The sequence below is a fragment of the Branchiostoma belcheri genome, unplaced genomic scaffold, assembly GCF_001625305.1.
Source record: "Branchiostoma belcheri isolate BF01 breed outbred unplaced genomic scaffold, Haploidv18h27 scaffold83, whole genome shotgun sequence".
NCBI lineage: Eukaryota > Metazoa > Chordata > Leptocardii > Amphioxiformes > Branchiostomatidae > Branchiostoma > Branchiostoma belcheri.
The window spans coordinates 985,592-1,004,830 of NW_017804498.1; the positions used below are offsets into that span (position 1 = coordinate 985,592).

Genomic DNA, 19,239 nt, shown 5'->3' on the forward strand with positions numbered 1-19,239 from the left:
AAATTTTACTGGGACCACTCAGAATTTAGGAAGTATGAATACACACACACTGAAAACTGTTCAGGAACTCATTGTCATTTTTTGTTTTATATTTCATTCAAAATGTGGTATCATGTGAGGGGCATTCCTGGCATATTACGGTATGTATAAAATATTTGTTACTGGTACTACTAGAATTGCCATTAGTAGCATGGATCATTAATAGTTAATAATCTGACTACAGCACATGTATGTTGCCAACAGGACCTGACAGTGTCTTGTACCTACATGCTTGGTATGATCCATACCACTGTGTACCTGGATGAAATACCTGTACTGTCTGACCGAGGTGCACTCTATTACAAGATGCCATCATCAGGAAGCGACATAGCTGGCTTTAGGTGAGGCCACCTTTTGTCTTTTCATAGACCTGTTACTCTGTTACCGGTACTGTTTTTTTTTTTTCAGTTGTACATCTCATGGGTCACTTGTGGGCCAAGATTTGTGTAACAGTAGTCTTTATGCTTACTTAATCTACAGCCAGCTCAGGTAGCTTTTAGGCACCAAATTTGTATTGGTCACTGGTTTAGGCATCAGCACCAAGTTTGTATCGGTCACTGGGTTAGGCAGCAGCACCAAGTTTGTATCGGTCACTGGGTTAGGCAGCAGCACCAAATTTGTATTGGTCACTGGGTTAGGCATCAGCACCAAATTTGTATTGGTCACTGGGTTAGGCAGCAGCATCAAATTTGTATTGGTCACTGGGTTAGGCAGCAGCACCAAATTTGTATTGGTCACTGGGTTAGGCAGCAGCATCAAATTTGTATTGGTCACTGGGTTAGGCAGCAGGGAGAAATTTAGAATTGCCAGATGGACAACAAATTAAACCCTTAGTTTATATCAAACACTGATGATATTTTGTGTTGCCAATGTGTCAAGATCTGCACATTTGCCACTAAGAAATATACATTTTTTTATACCAGGTGTAATACCACTTTCTAATTTGATATGTTCCTACAGGTACTTTGTTCCCACCAACACGTTGAGTGTCCAAGTCACCATCAGTGATTGCCAACAGTTGCCTGTGAACTCCACAGTCGGCTGTCCTATTATCCTACTCCTCAAACCTGCATCACTACCATTGCCTGGCAGTGAAGAGAACAGTGTCAATTGTTCCACCATGGAGGAGGACTGCAGTATCCATAGCGACACCCCGCCCATCCAGAGCACCTGGTATTACCTGGAAGTGACACGGTTGCCAGGCAACCTAACTGTCAGCTTCAATATTGAAGTTGAAGTAACAGGTAGGTAACAAGTAGGTTGATGGTTACACCTTACAAAATCACACCCAATGCATATATTAGACTCTCAAAACTACCAACTTCTGGATCTGACAAAACATGTAACCAACACAATAAGCAACAGAGACGCACACATCTTCCAACACCTGCACCTCAACTCACTTTCCTAGCTACTCCCTGCCTATACAATACTCCCCTTTCCCCACTCATCATACTGACAGTGCCTTTCCTTGCAATTCTTGCCACTCGACACTACAAGGTCAAGGAACTGAGTCTAAGGAGGAACGGACTGAACGAAACTTGTAAACAGGAACTATGTGGCTCAAGATGTCTTACTGTCTTACTTAGTCTGCCAGCAAAATTCGCCCTTCAAAATGTAGGAAATAGGATTTCAGGGGGTGAAGATTTCAAAAGTTTCCTAGGACCCCTAGGATTGCCTCACACCTTTGGTGATCAAGCTCAACATGATGTTATGTAAAAAAAATTGAGCTGACGAAAAAAAAATTCAGGCTGCTAGAACACTGCCACATGCTGACACAACATACTGATGGTGTAATCACTGCTTCCTGCAGATGCAGAACAAACCAGGCACTTTACAATACCCCCTGCAATGGTACATTTGTCTCTGTTTATATGTCCCTGTCTTTTGTATGTTTCAGCTTGTGACAAACCCCTAGACTATTTAGATGAAACAGGAGAGAGTCACCTGGAACAGGTGAACACCAGCCTTCCTTCACACAGTCATCTGTTGAAGAAAGTATCTACCCACGAGGCTCCCATGGCAGCCATGGCCCGAGAACTCCCCATCAAGAAGAAGCACAGGTTTCAAAGGGCCCTGGCTAAATCCACACATATTGAGGTGAACTTTGTTGACTTTATATACTGTTCAGATTACCTGTATTAGGCTAACTGATTTGATTATATGGATGACATCCTCTGGGTAATCCAAAACTGATGCGAGTGTGCAAGAAAAAAGTTGGACAAAAAAAAGTTGCCTTCATTATGAAATCTGAGTGGTCAGGAAGGCTGAAGAAATAACTGAACACACAAAACACAAGGAATAAATTCTACATTTTTGTTCTTTCACATCTTTGAGTTTAGAAGACTTGGTGGAGAAAGCAAGTGTTATTCAAGCCCTACATATTAGTAATTAAGTCAGTATGGTCTTACTTTGTATAAGTTAACGGCTTTTTCTCACCTCAATATGAAGGATGTGAATAATACAAAAGATATGAATATATCTTTGTTCTGCTGAAATTTTCTCTGGATTATTCAAGTTCTAATGTTGTGTCCTTGATTTCCGCAGCTTACTTCACAAAACACATTGACTGACCAGTGTCCAGTCATCCATTGGCTCCAGAGGTTTAAGAGTCCTTACGCCTTCCAGACATCGTTTGTCTTAGATGAACTAGACCCAGGTGTACCAGAGTCAGACAGGCTCAGTGTGTTCAGCTTCCAGGTTCTACCAGTGGAGGACACAGGGGGAACCCTGAACATAGGACTGGACATACGGAGTCCTGTGAGTCTTGGTTTTCTGAAAAGTTATCATGGCACTTATATAAAAGTTGATCCACTTGTTAAAGGTGTCGCATGGCACACTACATTGTACACTGTATATTCTACCAGGTCACATGTATCTGCCACCCTGAAAAACTGTATCCAAACAGGTATCCAATGCAATGTCCCCCATTAAAATACAACACCTATATGAAATGCACATAACTGGGGGGTGTTTGCAGTAGAGATCTCACAAACACACAGTTTTTCAAAGTGGGAGATAATGTGTAAACTGACAAATATATGTTAATGGCTGTTACTACTTTTGTACAAAATGACATGATATTTCTGGTAAGTGCCTTACACGGCTTTCCTAGAGTTTGTTGAAACTGCAAGATGACTGCGTTACATTTAATTATCTAATCTAAACTTACTTAGTAAGAAGGATCACGTAGGATATGGGTAATAGATAATATTGTAGTGCACCTTCCCACATACCACACATCTGGAAGTAAGTTGAAAGTTTGAATTATTATAGATGCATGTTGCCACTAACAAGTTGTGTTGTCCATGTCACAGGACCCTGACCTGGTTGTCAGTGTACGTCTGTGTTACCGGGTCGGAGCTCCCCCCGGTCAGGATGACTCCAAGGTTAACTGTGAAGCTGACCATGAGCTGGTGGCCAACAGCACCACAGAAGACCACACCTGGTATTTCCCATTCCCAGAACCAGGAGTGTGGTACCTAACTCTGGACAAAACCTGCTGGAATGTCTCTGTTCTGAGGTATGATATTGTTGCCAAAATGTTTTGAGATAATTGCCTTGGGTTTTGTCTTGGGTAGGTGATTTTCACCTATCAATTACACATGTACTGCAAGTTCTTTTTCAGTGATTTCATTTTGCACAATGATACAAAACACTTATTTGCGGTGCGATGATTTCGCATTATGAGAACACCATGAAAATAGGAATAAGAATATTTATATCCAAAAGTCACGCACCTTATTGGAGACAGAGGAAGTATTCTGTTGATGTTTAACTAACAGGATGGTTATTTTCGATTCACCTGTGCCACTACGCTTTTTGTATGTAGGAATTATAAACTCTTGCTTAAGCAATTTGCTGTAAAATTTGAAAGTACTTTATTTTGACTTCATCCATGAAATGTTTACATTAGAATACATTTGATTTCAGACAAAAAGTTACTGTCAGCAACTCACTGAAAATTCATCCCATCAAAATGTTTGTAAAGAGTCATAAAGCAAACAAGGGCCCAGAAATATGCAAACATAGAACTACAATGTAGCATCAAGTTGAAAGGATCATCTTGTTTTGTTTTGTAGTAATGACAGTGTAGAGGTGAACTGTTCTAACCTGACCAGTTCACTGGAGCTGAGGACAGAGATCACGCCGTGTATCAATGACTGTGGACAGAATGGAGTATGCCACACCTACTACAGTGGTGTCTTCTTCTATGCTGCCTGCTCCTGTGAAGATGGTATGTCTTAAAGTCTTTATCAGTGTGTTGTCATGCAAGAAAAGGTCCTCATCTCAACCCTTGGCCATTGGCATAAGCCAGTCATTGATGTGTGGGAATAAGGAGTATCTTGTGTTGAAAGGTTGTCTATTTACACTTTTGTCGTGTATTGTTTCTGAGTTGTGTTTTTTTAGAAATGTAGCTGGAGTTGAACAGTTCAAAACATGGGTACGTCCAATTTTATGTGTTGGAAATTACAGTTGAAACCTATTTTTAAGTTCTGTTCTTTTACCTTCCAGCCTGGGCAGGCTGGGGCTGTACTGATGGAACTAATTCCTTGTCCTACGACAACAAGCTGACCCGTGTCCTGCTGCTGACCCTGAGTAACCTCATGTTCATTCCGGCCATCTGTGTGGCTATCTACAGGAAGTTCTACGTGGCCGCCCTGGTCTACACCTTCAACATGTTCTTCTCCACTGTAAGAGCACTTCTTATTTTGGTGACAGTTGTAGTTTAATCTCAGGTCTTTGTGATCCCCTATGCTGTTATGTATTGCAACATGTCAGGTTTATGTAAGTGCTCCAAGCCAAGTGTTATTCTGTAAGACCTTTGATTCTTATCAACTCAGTTTCTGTCCACAAAATACTTACAATTGGTCACTGCCTTTAAATGAGACCCAGCCACATTTACCTTCGCTCCCATTGTGACATTGTAAAATTGGTACCGTCAGAAGTGACATGTCGGTAAGAACAGTTTACATTAACCGTTGTGGTTTTCCCATAAAATCAGTCCTAAATGGCATCAAATGCAATTTCAAGGGGTCAAAACAAAAAATATTCTGGATGAGGAAATCTGTCTGATATTGACATTTACAGCCATTTCGTAGCACATTTTCTTGGATAGCTTTCAGAAATGTATGAACAGCTTTCCTTGCTCCCCTCCCAGTTCTACCATGCCTGTGATGAGCAGACAGTGCGCTACTGCCTGACTAAGTACAGCCTCCTGTCCTTCTGTGACTTCTTCGCCTCCGTCATGTCCTTTGTGGTCACGCTGGTTGCCATGGCAAAGCTGCCGGAGCCGTGGCGTGGACTGGCCCACATGGCGGGGGCGCTGGGGGTGTCAGCTGGGGTACAGTATGACGCCCACGGTTTGTGGGTGTTTGCTGTACCCGTGGGTGTGCTGGCTGTGGTCGTGCTCATCTCCTGGGTGAGTTTTGCTCAGATATCTTCTTGTTGTGTTGCATTTCCCCAAACCTGCAAAAGAAAGAAAGATGTTGCCAGGAAAGCAGCCAAAATGTAACTAGCTTGATATGTTGTGCCACCAATTACATGACCTGAGCATTTGTCCTTTTACAATAGAATAGAACACAAGAAACCAGCAATCCTGAATTTCCGTATCATTTTTAACTGCTTTATTTTCATATTGTAAGATTTACACAATCACATATTACAGTTAAAGCAAGCCTTTTGTAATAGCTACAGGCTAGCTCGGCCACCATGCCATGGCTGTGTGTGTTAAGCAGCAAAACCAATAAAAAACATGTATTACCATTATTTATTTAGGTAATAGTCAATCTTTAAACAGCATACTTAGACTTCAGGGCTCTGGCTAAGCTGTCATAACATTGTCTCTACCGCTCTCCCCCTAGATTCTGCAGTGTCGCAAGAGGAAGAAGATGTACCCATCAGTCAGGCGCATCCTGTTCTATCTGCTCCCGGGTACAATCCTGGCCGGTACTGGCCTGGTCACCTACGCTTTCTTCGAGACAGAGAGAAACTATGCCTACCTGCACAGTCTGTGGCACGTGTGTATATCCGGCTGTGTTCCCCTCGTTCTACCATCTAGGAGAAAGAAGACTGCTCCTGCTAGCAATGACCAATCAGAGGAGCTGTTAGATGTGTCAGCCGACTACGTCCCGGAGCTGAGATCATACTCAGCCGCGGACAGTATGCTGGACAATATGGAGTAACACTTAGCACACTGTGGGTGTCCCCTGTGTGCCACATTTGTAGTGCTATGTCTGTAAGTTGGCTTGCAAAAGGTTAACTGTACAGGCAACTGTCTATGTATAATACAATGGTTTTTTTTTCATATGGTTAATGTTATGTTTGGCTATGCACATGGAGCTGCAGTCACCAGGAAAATCAGGGTGAGACATTCTTGAAATTATTTGTCTGAGATGTCTCAATTTTTATATGTATTATACTGTTTTTTTTACTGTCTGTTGGTAACTTGGTATTCATATGATGTCATATGTAGAAGACTGTCTGACATTTAGGTCAAGATTAGTTATGACACAAAATACTGTATTGTGTTCCATTGGTCATTTTATATCCAAGCTAGTATAAGCCACGTACAGGGGATTTTACCAGAATTGTCTTGTTTCATGAACGAGACAGTACAATTATAAATCTACATTTGGATTCAGTGGTGAATTTATGTACTGCAGTCAAACCTTGTGTTTATAAACACTGTTGTCAGGTAAATAGAATTTCAGTAAAGCATTGTTTAACCACCAGGGCCACATTTGTCTAACAAACAAATGTGGTTTTTGGGCAAGTTGTCTTTTCCTAAAAACAGCCATAAAATGCTTGCATTTTTCTATGTCATAGCTCTCACTGGTTCAATTTATGCTATGAACAATAACTCTTCACTGATTTTCCCAATCATCATCAATTTTGGTTGTCGATTAGGGTTGATTTTGAAGATGGGGTCTGCAAAAAAGTGGTTGCTGTTTTGGTAAGACAGTTAATGTGGTCTATGATAGGAGGTGGTTGGCTGGCCAGGTTTGACTGTAGTATGTTACTTAATTTGTTTTAAAGATGTACAATGTATCTGTCGTGAAAAGCAGAGTGTACATATTGTTGAAGGGAATTTGTAAGTATTCTGTTTTTAGATTTGTCTTATAAGCATTTGTAAAACCAACCTTATCTGCATTTAGGAATGACCTTGGATGGACTTGAATAGGAAATATAATAACTTAAATTCACATAAAAATTAGGGAAGAGCAGAAATGGATGAAAAGTAAATTAATGTATAGTATCAACCTGAAAAAATTACAATCAATTTATATGTCTGTAAATAGCAGTGTTAAGACAAGTTGGATTGTAAATATTGTGACAAACCTGCTGTATATAATCTATCAACAATTGATTTAACTATGGTTAGAAAGTAAATGCTGTGTAACAAAGTTGTTGTCACATCTAACTTTGTGCAATGTAACAGTGACTTCTCAACATGAAATTGCTGTTCAGTATCATCCATTCTGTACAGTGTCTGGAAATATGGTAACAATTTGATACAAATGTAGGTATTACTAGAATTAAATGTGTCATGTTACGGACTTTTGTATTCTAATCGCAAGTTGGGAATATGACTGTATACTTGCTGCTAATTTTATCTACTAGTATTTGATCATTAGGTGATTGAAGAGCATGTTTGTGTAATTGATGTACATATTCTGTAAGTGATGAAATATATGCAGTTGTTTGTGAACAAAATCAATGTAGGTTTGCACTTTTTTGAACTAAATGATACCTCTAACGTCAGTCTTATATTGTGTGTCATCTTTTCGCAAAGTCAACATCACAGAAGCAGGAAATGTAACAAATATTTGTTGTAACAAAATTTCAATATTCACGAGACAATACTATGTCAGTTAAATTTCTGACATTGAATTTCAGGCCAATTCAATGTGTAGCTAAATTTGCATTTTTGCATACATTTAAAAAATCTGCTATATTTCAAGGATTACAAAAATGGCATAGCCATACACCATAACAATTTTTAAAAAGTGAAGGTCCATAATCCCGTAATTTTCATAATTTTGGAAATCGTAATTCTCCACGAAAACAGTTAAAATTGTTGGGAGAGCAGGCTCAGCCCAAAATTTCAAAATGTTTCAAGAATTTTCCTGCAAAAAGAGTCACAAGCGGCCACTCTAGTAACTGGCCTTAAGGTCGGTGACCTACTTTTGTTGTGTCTCGTGACTGAACGACCTTCACACCTTGTTCCAGAACATTTCAAGAACTTTAATTGCTTACCTTGTCAATGTTTCTATGCAATGGAACAATCATTGCAGCAAAAATCAATCTCTGAAAAGGCTTTTTTTGCAAAAGATCTTATTTAATTGACCCTGTCAGCTTGACTATATCGTCTGAAAATAAGGTTTTCAGCTCAAACCGCACCGAAGACACAGCTGAAAAACTGAAACGGTTTTTTGTAATGAAATGCATTTTTCAGCATCAAAATCAAACATTGTTCATGGTTATTTTGCAATCGTGTTCTGAACGTGCATCTCAACTTAGAGGTTTAAAATCAAACCTTGGTAAATCTGTGTCATGTGTGTGTGTGTGTGTTTGTGTGTGTGTGTGTGCGCGCGTTCGTGTGTGTGTCTGTTTCCACATGGCCATTAGGACAGGTTGTAATGGATATGGCTGGATTTAGTCTTCCAAGAGGGAGAAAGTCATTAATCACGTCTACATCTGGCCATGGGTTGCGCTACTGTTTCACGGGTGTTTTTCGTTACATGGCAGCTGGTGTTGTTTCCCATGCACAATAAATAAAGATTTGTAGACACCATCATGGTGAATGAGAAGAGGATACAGTCACCATCTCACAAGATGTAGATATTTCACGGAGGTCTGAGATCTCAGAATTCTTGTTACATAATAAGGGCTTGTGTGATGTGAACGTTATCTAGGTCAGTATTGACGTCATGAAGAACACCTTGAGGCGTTGTTCTGCAGATACCTGTCTCCGTTCTTTGTCTTTTTACAAAATGTAACATGTTAATTGCAGTAATCTGTTAAGAATTTCTCACATGATTCTCACATGATTTCAAGAACTTTAATTGCTTACCTTGTCAATGTTTCTATGCCATGGAACAATCATTGCAGCAAAAATCAATCTCTGAAAAGGCTTTTTCTTGCAAAAGATCTTATTTAATTGACCCTGTCAGCTTGACTATATCGTCTGAAAATATGGTTTTCAGCTCAAACCGCACCGAAGACACAGCCACTTGGTATTATTACATCTTCAAGCAAAATGCAACACGGAACATATCCGGAACTCAAAGACCGTACCTGTTTCATTTTTTGAGGCTTAATTGCAGTATCACATTTAATGTATACGTAGAACCTGGTCCGAAAGAAACAGCCGTACATTTTTGCATACATTTCAAAAGTCTGCTATATTTCAAGGATTACAAAAATGGCATGATAGCCATACACCATAACAATTTTTAAAAAGTGAAGGTCCAAAATCCCGTAATTTTCATAATTTTGGAATGTAATTCTTCATGAAAACAGTTAAAATTGTTGGGAGAGCAGGCTCAGCCAAAAATTTCAAAATGTTTCAAGAATTTTCCTGCAAAAAGAGTCACAAGCGGCCACTCTAGTAACTGGCCTTAAGGTCGGTGACCTACTTTTGTTGTGTCTCGTGACTGAACGACCTTCACACCTTGTTCCAGAACATTTCAAGAACTTTAATTGCTTACCTTGTCAATGTTTCTATGCAATGGAACAATCATTGCAGCAAAAATCAATCTCTGAAAAGGCTTTTTTTGCAAAAGATCTTATTTAATTGACCCTGTCAGCTTGACTATATCGTCTGAAAATATGGTTTTCAGCTCAAACCGCACCGAAGACACAGCCACTTGGTATTATTACATCTTCAAGCAAAATGCAACACGGAACATATCCGGAACTCAAAGACCGTACCTGTTTCATTATTTGAGGCTTAACTGCAGTATCACATTTAATGTATACGTAGAACCTGGTCCTAAAGAAACAGCTGTACAGCTATGCAACTTTTTTAAGCACGTACATCCGAAGTCTGTAAAACCGCTTGCGGGGACGCAAGATACCTAACAATCTATCTTTTCTTTGCTATCCAAACCCCCTGGAAGCATTGAAGTGGGAAAAAGACGTCTATTGGAATAAAATAGACAACGGCTGTTGAAAAACTTTGGAACATAATTATTGCTATGGCTTCGTGCAACATGACACGTTGACAGCAAAGGCCGAATGTTTAATTTTCTGTCTTTCTTTCTTTGTTTCCTTTTTTTGAGGCTCAATGATAGTATCTTCTATTTGGACGGACCTGGGTCCCGTGCACCAAGCACGTTTCGATGGTTGCCAAAACAATGATGGAAACCCATGCCCATTTGGACGTTTTGGAGGATTTTCTAGCGACGGAAACTATACAGAAATGCTGATGCATGAATAAAAGAAATTTCTTTCACTGAAATTAAATAAAAAGAGTCTGACAAACTCTATATATGGCACTTTTCCCACTAGGATAGAATTGTCCGGATCGCGAGCCGAGTAGATCCGGCTCGATCCGGATCACCCTCAGGCGTTGGCTGACACATCTAGGTTTCATTGATGGATTTATGTTTTTTTAAAGGTTACACGCAGTTGTTGAACAGGACTTTTTCACATGATACTCATGTGATTCTCACCTGATATTCCCTACGGGCATTGTTTTCAAAGTTCCTCCCCCTTCTTGAAGACATGACTACCGCATTATTCCACCATGGTCTCTTATCGAATGATGTATATTTTATAATTACATTTAATTGCAGTTGCTGAAAAGGATTTTTTCACATGATACTCATGTGATTCTCACCTGATTCTCCCATGCATTGTTTCTAAAACTCCTCCCCTTTTTGAAAAAAATGAATAAATAGACCGTCTGCAGGACTGCAGCTCACTGACTGCGAGAAGCTGTACTTTCAGAGTTCTCTCAATTTTCCAGACGACATCCGTCTTCACATCGTCGCCAATCAGCGCAATCATGGTGAGTCATTTCATTCAGCCATGTGCTGTTGTTTTTAAACATATTAATTCTTGTTCGTTGACATCAAACTGGGATGAGCTGTAGTTGCAAGTTTCTTGGAGGCGAAATATAGGTTTCTAAATTTCAATTTCTCTGTTTTCCAATCCTGAAAATTTGTCGGAAATTATCTTCAGTAACTCATCTTCCCGAAGATACTACTGCCCCTTTGCAGTCTATATATACTTGTTCTTTTTACCTGGTTACATTGCGTTGTTTCTCCAAGCCCTACAGATCCAGCTCTTCTTTACTCCCAAATCGATCGAAATTTGTCCATGACATTCTTTACAAGCTTGCCATGACTACATCGCGCTACTTTTCTTCTTTCTTTCCGCTTTATAATCGTCTCCCTGGCTTTGCACTTTCTCCGTCCACCCAGAGCCATACACGTCTTCCATAGTGCCCTATACGTAAACTCCTTTTGCTTGTTACATCTCTTGTTAGATCGTTTGCTTGTTTAGCCGTTCGTATATTGATGGCATGTACATGCACTTTCATTTCAGTCTCTCCCGACAAGCCACGACTTGCACATCCATGGCTCCATCAACGGTTTGGAGTTTGATATGGTGGGAGGCGGTAGCGGCAACCCGAAAGACGTAAGTGCGCTCTGCAGTATACTACACCTGTAACAGCATGTGACGTTTCATGTGACCACGCTTTCCCTTGCATTTTCTTCTTACGTAGTTTTTCATACCATTTTTAAGAGCATATCGTTTTCCCATTTTCACGGTGTCACATAAAGTCTTACGAAACATTTTCCTCCTTTACAGGGGTCCGTGGAGACCCGTGTGAAGTCCACCAAAGGTGGCCTGGCCTTCTCCCCGCTCATCGTGGGCCCACATCTGGGGTACGGGTTCTACCAGTACCTGCCCTTCCCCAGCGGACCGTCGCCTTACCAGGCCGCCATCAAGGACGGAGGGTAGGTCGGACACGTCTTTTGGCTAGTTGTACGTTAAACCTGTTAAATACGGATACGTTAAACCATCTTTCGAGAGGGAAGTATGCCTACTACTACTACTACTACTACTACTACTACTACTACTACTACTACTACTACTACTACTACTACTACTACTAGTACTACTACGAAACCTGTCCAGTAAAACAACACTCCATTTTCCGTCCTTCATTATTACAAAGGGTATGATTACCATAACTTGTCCCTTTTGACGAATGTTTTTAAACGATACACACAGCAAAAATTTGCTGCTCTGGAAAGCTTTTGAGACGCACTCTGCCTCTTCAGGAACCCGGTAAAGATCTCGTGTTTGACTGTATTCTTCAGGTACAACGAACATCGTACCATGCAGTTTGAGGACGGCGCCGTTCTGACTGCCAATTATCGTTACACCTACGAGGGCGGCAAGATCAAAGGAGACTTCCATGTAGGTCACCGAAATTTAAATTTGCCTGACAGTATAAAGTGACATTTACCTACATGTATATTTCATCGAAATTTGTTACGTTCTACCCTAGCTGATGCCTTATCATGTGATGTATGGCTTATTTATTATAAAGGCTAGAGTTCACTTAAAGGTATGCTGTGTAAACAATTGTTCACAGAAAAGACATGTCCCCGCCAAGAAGTTAACGGGCTGTTTTTTTGCACTATCAGACGCGGTACCGTGGGACTCCACTGTGGCTGCCGGGCTCCTTTCGGGCTCGGTCGGGCCCCGGATTTTCTTTGACCGGGAGTGAAAATTAATCCGGGCCCAGTGACCAAAATACCCCGTAATAACCCCGACAGTACCCCTCCCGATGTCTGGCTGTACACCGGGACAATCTTTTTATATTACTGATCATATGCAGTGAACGGCATATTTCTGATGCCCACCGGACCACCCCACGACCCCTACCGAATTTTTTAAATAAAAAAAATATTAATGCCTGGTACGAGTTCTGACCTCGACTATCGGTGCCCACCCTACTTCTGAGCCCTGCCTGGTCTCACACGGACTACGGGCACCAGTGTAATATTGGCCTAAGCATTACTCGGCGGATGTTTAATATATAGATCACAACTATTGAAGATGCTCTTTCGCATGTTTCGGGTGCACGTAAAACTTTAAAAATTTCAGCATCACTGAGGACACACAGACATACAGTATCAAGCCGTTCGGTATGGGGATGTGTTGAATAAAATGAATTATACCTGCACACTCCCTATTTGGGTATATCATTTACCTTATGCAGTATTTCCTATGCTTATCGCTAGGTGGCGCACGTGTACAAAGCTCTAATCGCAAAGCATCACGGGATATCATGACGTAATGACATTGTTCGCCGCCATTTTCCTTGTGCGTTCGCAGAGGGGTGCACGTTCGTTTCCCTACTCCTTATTTTTTCGGATTTTCTTTCGGCGTTAGGCCCAAAAAGAAGGATAAAACGAAGTCTTCTGCCCACGAGGGCGATTCAGGTAGCCTTTCGGAGGACCAGACGGGTCGTAACGGCAAGAGAAGCGGCCTGTTTCCCAACGCTAGTCAGGAAAAATTCCTGGCCGTGGAAAAGACAGGCGTGTCTGCACAAGCCTCCGGACAGGAGGAAGAGGAGTCGGGTGAACGAAAAGTCCCCGCTCCTACAGCTGGAGGTTCGGAGGAAAAAGAGAAGAACTCCAACCTCATTCCGCCGTTTGGGAGCGAAATGCCCCTTCGGCGTTGGCACCGGGAACATCCGCCACTTGGGAGCGAAATGCCCCTTCGGCGTTGGCACCGGGAACATCGGTCAAGGAAGGAGACGGCGCGGAGCTGCCGCCGCCCCGGCCTAAATTTCCTCCGGACTCGGAGGAGTTGGGCTCCCCGACCGTGCCGAAGCTTGGTGGGGAATAGTCTCCTCCACCCCCACCTCCATCAGAAACACCCTTCCCGCCTGGATTCGACGCTGCCTCTTTTCTTCAGTGGATCAGTTCCAGCTTGGGACTTCCTCAGGCGTCCAGTTCATCCCGTCAACCTCGGGACGTTGACGGGGCGGTAGCGTCGACCAGCCGAGCCGGTGTAGTCGGTTCCGGCGAGAGCATCCAGGTTCTGAAGTGGAAGAGTGTTCGGAGGAAGGAAAAAATCACCTTTTTCTGACTCTGACGAAGGTAACTCCTTGTCGTTTGATAATCCCTACGATAATAACTTCAAATAAGTATTTGGAGGAACCGGTGGGCAAATCGGTCTTGAAGACATGTTTCATATCTTGTTTCATGTCCTTGCCACACATTTCACGTCTATACTGAGTCATAGTAGAGGAAGCTGATCCCAAAAAACACCAAAGACGATTCTATCGCTTTGCAAACAGCATCGGGTTTAGAGGATGGTCCGAACCCTTAGTGAAGAGAGGAAGGAAAACTTTTCCCACTCCACCTAATGTTGAATTAGCACTTCGGGCGCCGATTCTAGACCCAGTAGTGGCTAATATGATCAAGCATGATACCGTAAACACTGATAAGAATTTTAGTGATTGCCAGGATAAGATGCTCATGGCTGCTAACCTTTTAGTAGAGTAGTTGTTGGCAGCAGTTAAACTCCAAATTTGTGAGTAAAGTCCTCGCTCAAAAATGTAGCGACCTGCTCGGGAACTTCAGATTCTTCCCCTTCTTAATTTGGAGACACCTTTTTGGAGAAGGTTAATTCAGCCGATTAGGCTAGACGCACTTTGAGTAAGGCTTATAAGTCAGCCCCTTCGAGCACTTCTAAGTCCAACCGTTCAAAGTTTAACTATAGCTACAACAAGTACTCCTCAAACTAAAAGGGTTACATTTTTCGTCCCTACAACAACAAACCTGTAATTCTACCCTAGCCATCTAGCGGTTTTGGTCAAAACTGCAGTGTTTTTGCCCAAGTCTCACTGAATCTCGCGAGATATCGGGAGATTTGAAGAAAACAAGATGGCCGACCTCGTGCCGAGCGCTACACATTTCTATGTTCAAGGCCACGAAAACGTGTCCAAAACTCGTAAAAATGGATTGAATACAAGGTCACAACAAAGAAGAAATGTTCTTCTCTATATGTTTAATTTGTTGGAGCACTGATTCCTCATTTGAAGGGAAGATTTTCGTGAGTTATTTTTCTTCCATGTTGCCGAATTTTGAAAGGGGATTTTCCACGTTACGATCGCCATATACTAGCCCCTAAAAATCTATTCTCTGACTGTTTGGGCTGTATTTCATGGAGAAATTAGCGTTGTTTACATGAAAATAGGATTTTCAAATGCCAGCAGGGTGTCAACATTTTACCAAACACATTGATTTTGTGTAGCAAAGTGGACTATTGTTATTCAAATAGCGCCTTTTTACAACTTTTGTCAGACAATACCGATGGGCATAGTGACGCCGCTTGGCCCCCAAATCAGCAAAATTTCACGAATTAGCCAAGCTAACACAAGCAAAAGTACGAAGAGAAGACCCTACATTTGAAAATTTTTTGAGAGGCGCAGCGCCCTTGTTTCATTGCTTGGGGAGACCCCTGGATTACTAGTAGTAGTTTCTTAGACGACTTACCGATCATTGCAAGGTCGAGGGAACAATGCTTAGAGCACATTGCTATAGGCAGAGAGCTTCTAGAGCAACTCGGTTTGTTCTCAACCTGGAGAAGTCGCGGTTGGTACCGTCTCAGGTAGCGATTTTCCTAGGCCTTGTTCTCGATTCTCGTACTTTGACAATTTACCTAACCGAAGACAAGTTAGACAAGGTAGTGAGTTCTTGCCTATCACTTCTAGAACAGGAGGTGATAGGAATCAGACAGCTAGCCAGCGTGGTGGGGCTGTTAGAGTCCGCCAAGCAAGCCATTCTTCCAAGGCCCTTACTTTTCCGGGCTCTGCAACAGCTTCTCAATTTTCGACATAAAGAAGCCGAGAGAATTTTGTCTCTTTAGTCAGTCTAACCCCAGATGCAGTAAAAGATCTACAGTGGTGGATCGGTCATGTGCGCGAAGTAAAGTCTTTGTTCCGTCAAACCTGACAATTTGCACGGATGCCTCACTGGAAGGATGGGGCGCGCATTGTTATGGTCAGGAGACAGGCGGGCGCTGGTCGCAAACAGAAGCGCGCATGCACTGTGACCAACTGACTAGAATTGAAAGCGGCCTCCCTGGCGCTAAGAAGCTTTGTGAGCGCAGATACTCAGCATGATCTGCTAAGGCTGGACAACGCAACAGCCGTTGCATATGTGAATCACGTGGGGGGAACAAGGTCGCCAGATTTGGCAGCCTTGGCCCTGGAGATGTGGTCGTGGGCCCTGGAAAGAGGCCTGACGTTGTCTGCAACTCACGTTCCCGGATTGACAAACACCCTAGCGGACAAGTGTTCGCCGGTTTTTTCTGGACAAGGTAGAGTGGCAACTGAACCGCTCAGTTTTTCCTGTCATTGAACAATTGGACAGGCAATGCATTGACAGTAGATCTGTTTGCTTCTCGTATGAACGCTCAGCTGAAGGAGTATGTCTCTTGGCGCCCAGAACCAGAGGCCATGTCGGTGGATGGCCTAAACATTCACTGAGGCAACCTGGGGCTAGCGCATGCCTTTCCCCGCTTCAGCCTAGTGTTCAAGGTACTGAGGAAAGTCCAGTCAGACGTAGCAATAGTGATTTTGATACCTCCAGTTTGGGAGTCTCAGGCTTGGTACCCCAAGGTGTTGAACATGTTGTTCGAGAGTCCGGTTCTCCTGCCACAGAGCTGGGATCTGCTGTTCCTGCCGCACAACAGGAGACCCCATCCGCTGTTGCCAGATCTGATGCTTGCCGCGTGGCCAAGATCAGGCGACAGTTGCAGGGTCGGGGCCTTTCGGCAGGGGCTTCAGACCTCATCCTCTCGGCTTGGAGAGAAAGCACTTCTAGACAGTATCAGTCAGCATGGGCTCAGTGGGCCAGCTGGTGTGATAGAAGGAAGATTGATCCAGTTTGCGGCTCTATAGAGAGCGTAGTAGAATATCTTGAATGGATGTTCCGACAGAACTACTGCTATACATTGTATGTCAATTGGGGTGGCTCGTTCTGCGATCTCGTCTGTACACTTACCAGTAGACCATTGTAATGTGGGTAGTCACCCTCTAGTGTCCAAACTGATGAGAGGTCTGTTTCACAAACGTCCTCCTTGTCCAAGATATGTTTCAACATGGGACGTCAGTCGGGTCCTAGAGTACCTTCTGCATTGTTGCCAAGCTAATAGTCTTAGTTTGAAACAGCTGTTTCATAAGTTGGTAACACTAGCGGCATTGGTGTCAGCCGACAGAGGTCAGACTTTAGCGGCGCTTGACTTGAGATTCATAAAAAAAAAAAAAAAAATGTAGAAACGGTGTTTTCTTGGACAATTCCTACCCTGCTGAAACTTCTAGACCAGGGAAACCTGCCAGAAAGTGTTTTTGGGCGGCCTTCCCGCAGGACAGGCGCTTGTGTGCCTTCACATACCTGAAAGAATATCTAAGGCGGACTTCTTCCCTTCGGAAAGAAGGGGGGGGGAGCAGAAGTTGTTCATATCGTTCAGCAGACCACACAGGCCAGTTGGTTCTGCGACCCTGGCCAGGTGGGTTAAGTCAGTGTTAGGCACGGCAGGTGTTGACACAGCAACTTTCTCAGCTCATTCCACTCGAGGAGCATCCACTTCAGCTGCTACAGCTGCTGGGGTGTCTCTACATAGCATCATGAATGCAGCGGACTGGTCACGAGAGTCTACCTTCCTGAAGTACTACAGGAGGGACAACAACCAACACACGTTTGGCCAGGCTGTGCTGTCCACGGCTCTGAAGTCTGCATAAGGTAAATGATATACCCAAATAGGGAGTGTGCAGGTATAATTGAGGATTAGGCAAATTGTACTTACCATGAAGGATAATCCCAATTATACCTCACACGAACTATTTGGGTATATCTTCCCACCCTTGCTGTTCTTCAGCTCCCAAGTAGCTGAAAATGCCCACCCATGGTGAACAGCACAGACTCTTTCTCGCACGTCGTCAAATGGCGGCGAACAATGTCATTACGTCATGATATCCCGTGATGCTTTGCGATTAGAGCTTTGTACACGTGCGCCACCTAGCGATAAGCATAGGAAATACTGCATAAGGTAAATGATATACCCAAATAGTTCGTGTGAGGTATAATTGGGATTATCCTTCATGGTAAGTACAATTTGCCTAATCCTCAATTCTTGGTCGTTTCAGCTGGTTGGCAGCGGTTTTCCCGCCAGCGGACCCGTGATGACCAACTCCCTGGCCTCCCTGGATAGGTCCGTGGCGAAGCTGACCAGTGTCGACGATCACACCGTGGTCGAGAACATTGACTGGGCCTACCGGTAAGACGTGGTGTAGAATTTGATTCGGTTAACATGCATGAAGCCAACTTTTTTAGGCGTAGTTTCAAAGGGCTAGGGCAGTAAATAAGATATCAGTGAGTGTATTGCAACTTGATGAATTTGAAAACAAAGTTGTATTTCTGTGGGAGAAAAAGCGACATCTGCCATGTTATTTGAAACTTGTGACAGGGGTTGATATTCTAGAAAGGCTTTACTTTTCTCACGATGGCGTCTGCTGAACTGTATATTGATTCCTTTGACAGCACCAGCAGCGGCGACACCTACCGTGCCATGGTGCGGACCAACTGCACCTTCGGCAGGCCGGCCGCGGGCGTCAAGGGGAACATGCCCATGTTCGTGTTCCGTCAGCTGGAGGTCGCGGGCTCCAAGACCGAGATCAGCCTACAGGAGAGGCAAAAGGCGTTCTCAGAGGTGCAGTGAGCGCCCTGCACGGCCCCAACGGATTGTATTTGCTTTAAACCTGAGATAGATTGCACTCTATTATTTTCTGGTAGTAATATGGCACATACTGCATGACATGTTATAATGGCAACCACCTGTAACTGCTGTACACTCTTACTATTGTGAAATTTGATATTCACGATTTTAATACGGAAAGTTTCCTGCATATATCTAAGAAACTTACAAAACTGAACACTCAACTGTACATGTGATAAAAAGAAGCTTCCTATCTTAACTAACAGCTATGGTGACTGGGCAAATTTGAAACAATCTGGAGACGTTAGGCTTTGAAATAAAGGCTTTTACTACTAATTCTGAATATGTGTGTGTCTTTTTTTCTACACAGTAGTCAATGAATAGAACAGTACTAATACGAATGTCACATTATCTATTTACTAATAGAGAGATCTGGAGAAAAAA

General features: G+C 42.8%; 2 protein-coding genes across 2 annotated transcripts in view; both read left to right on the forward strand.

Moving 5' to 3' along the window:
- The window catches only part of LOC109486746 (transmembrane protein 8A-like), a 12,115-nt gene extending 4,312 nt beyond the window's left edge, over positions 1 to 7,803 (forward strand). The window contains exons 5-13 of the mRNA XM_019790633.1: positions 244 to 380; positions 1,000 to 1,283; positions 1,940 to 2,139; positions 2,587 to 2,799; positions 3,357 to 3,562; positions 4,122 to 4,276; positions 4,555 to 4,733; positions 5,201 to 5,461; positions 5,904 to 7,803. Coding sequence (XP_019646192.1) covers positions 244 to 380; positions 1,000 to 1,283; positions 1,940 to 2,139; positions 2,587 to 2,799; positions 3,357 to 3,562; positions 4,122 to 4,276; positions 4,555 to 4,733; positions 5,201 to 5,461; positions 5,904 to 6,224 — 1,956 coding nt within the window. The 3' untranslated portion in view covers positions 6,225 to 7,803. The remainder of the gene's footprint in view (positions 1 to 243; positions 381 to 999; positions 1,284 to 1,939; positions 2,140 to 2,586; positions 2,800 to 3,356; positions 3,563 to 4,121; positions 4,277 to 4,554; positions 4,734 to 5,200; positions 5,462 to 5,903) is intronic.
- A 3,179-nt stretch (positions 7,804 to 10,982) lies between these two features.
- Positions 10,983 to 18,948, forward strand: LOC109486850 (GFP-like non-fluorescent chromoprotein). Its single transcript, XM_019790756.1, has 6 exons — positions 10,983 to 11,056; positions 11,596 to 11,688; positions 11,863 to 12,011; positions 12,378 to 12,477; positions 18,227 to 18,357; positions 18,621 to 18,948. The coding sequence occupies exons 1-6, from the start codon at positions 11,054 to 11,056 to the stop codon at positions 18,796 to 18,798; spliced, it is 654 nt and encodes a 217-aa protein (XP_019646315.1). The 5' UTR covers positions 10,983 to 11,053; the 3' UTR covers positions 18,799 to 18,948.
- The last annotated feature ends 291 nt before the right edge of the window (positions 18,949 to 19,239 follow it).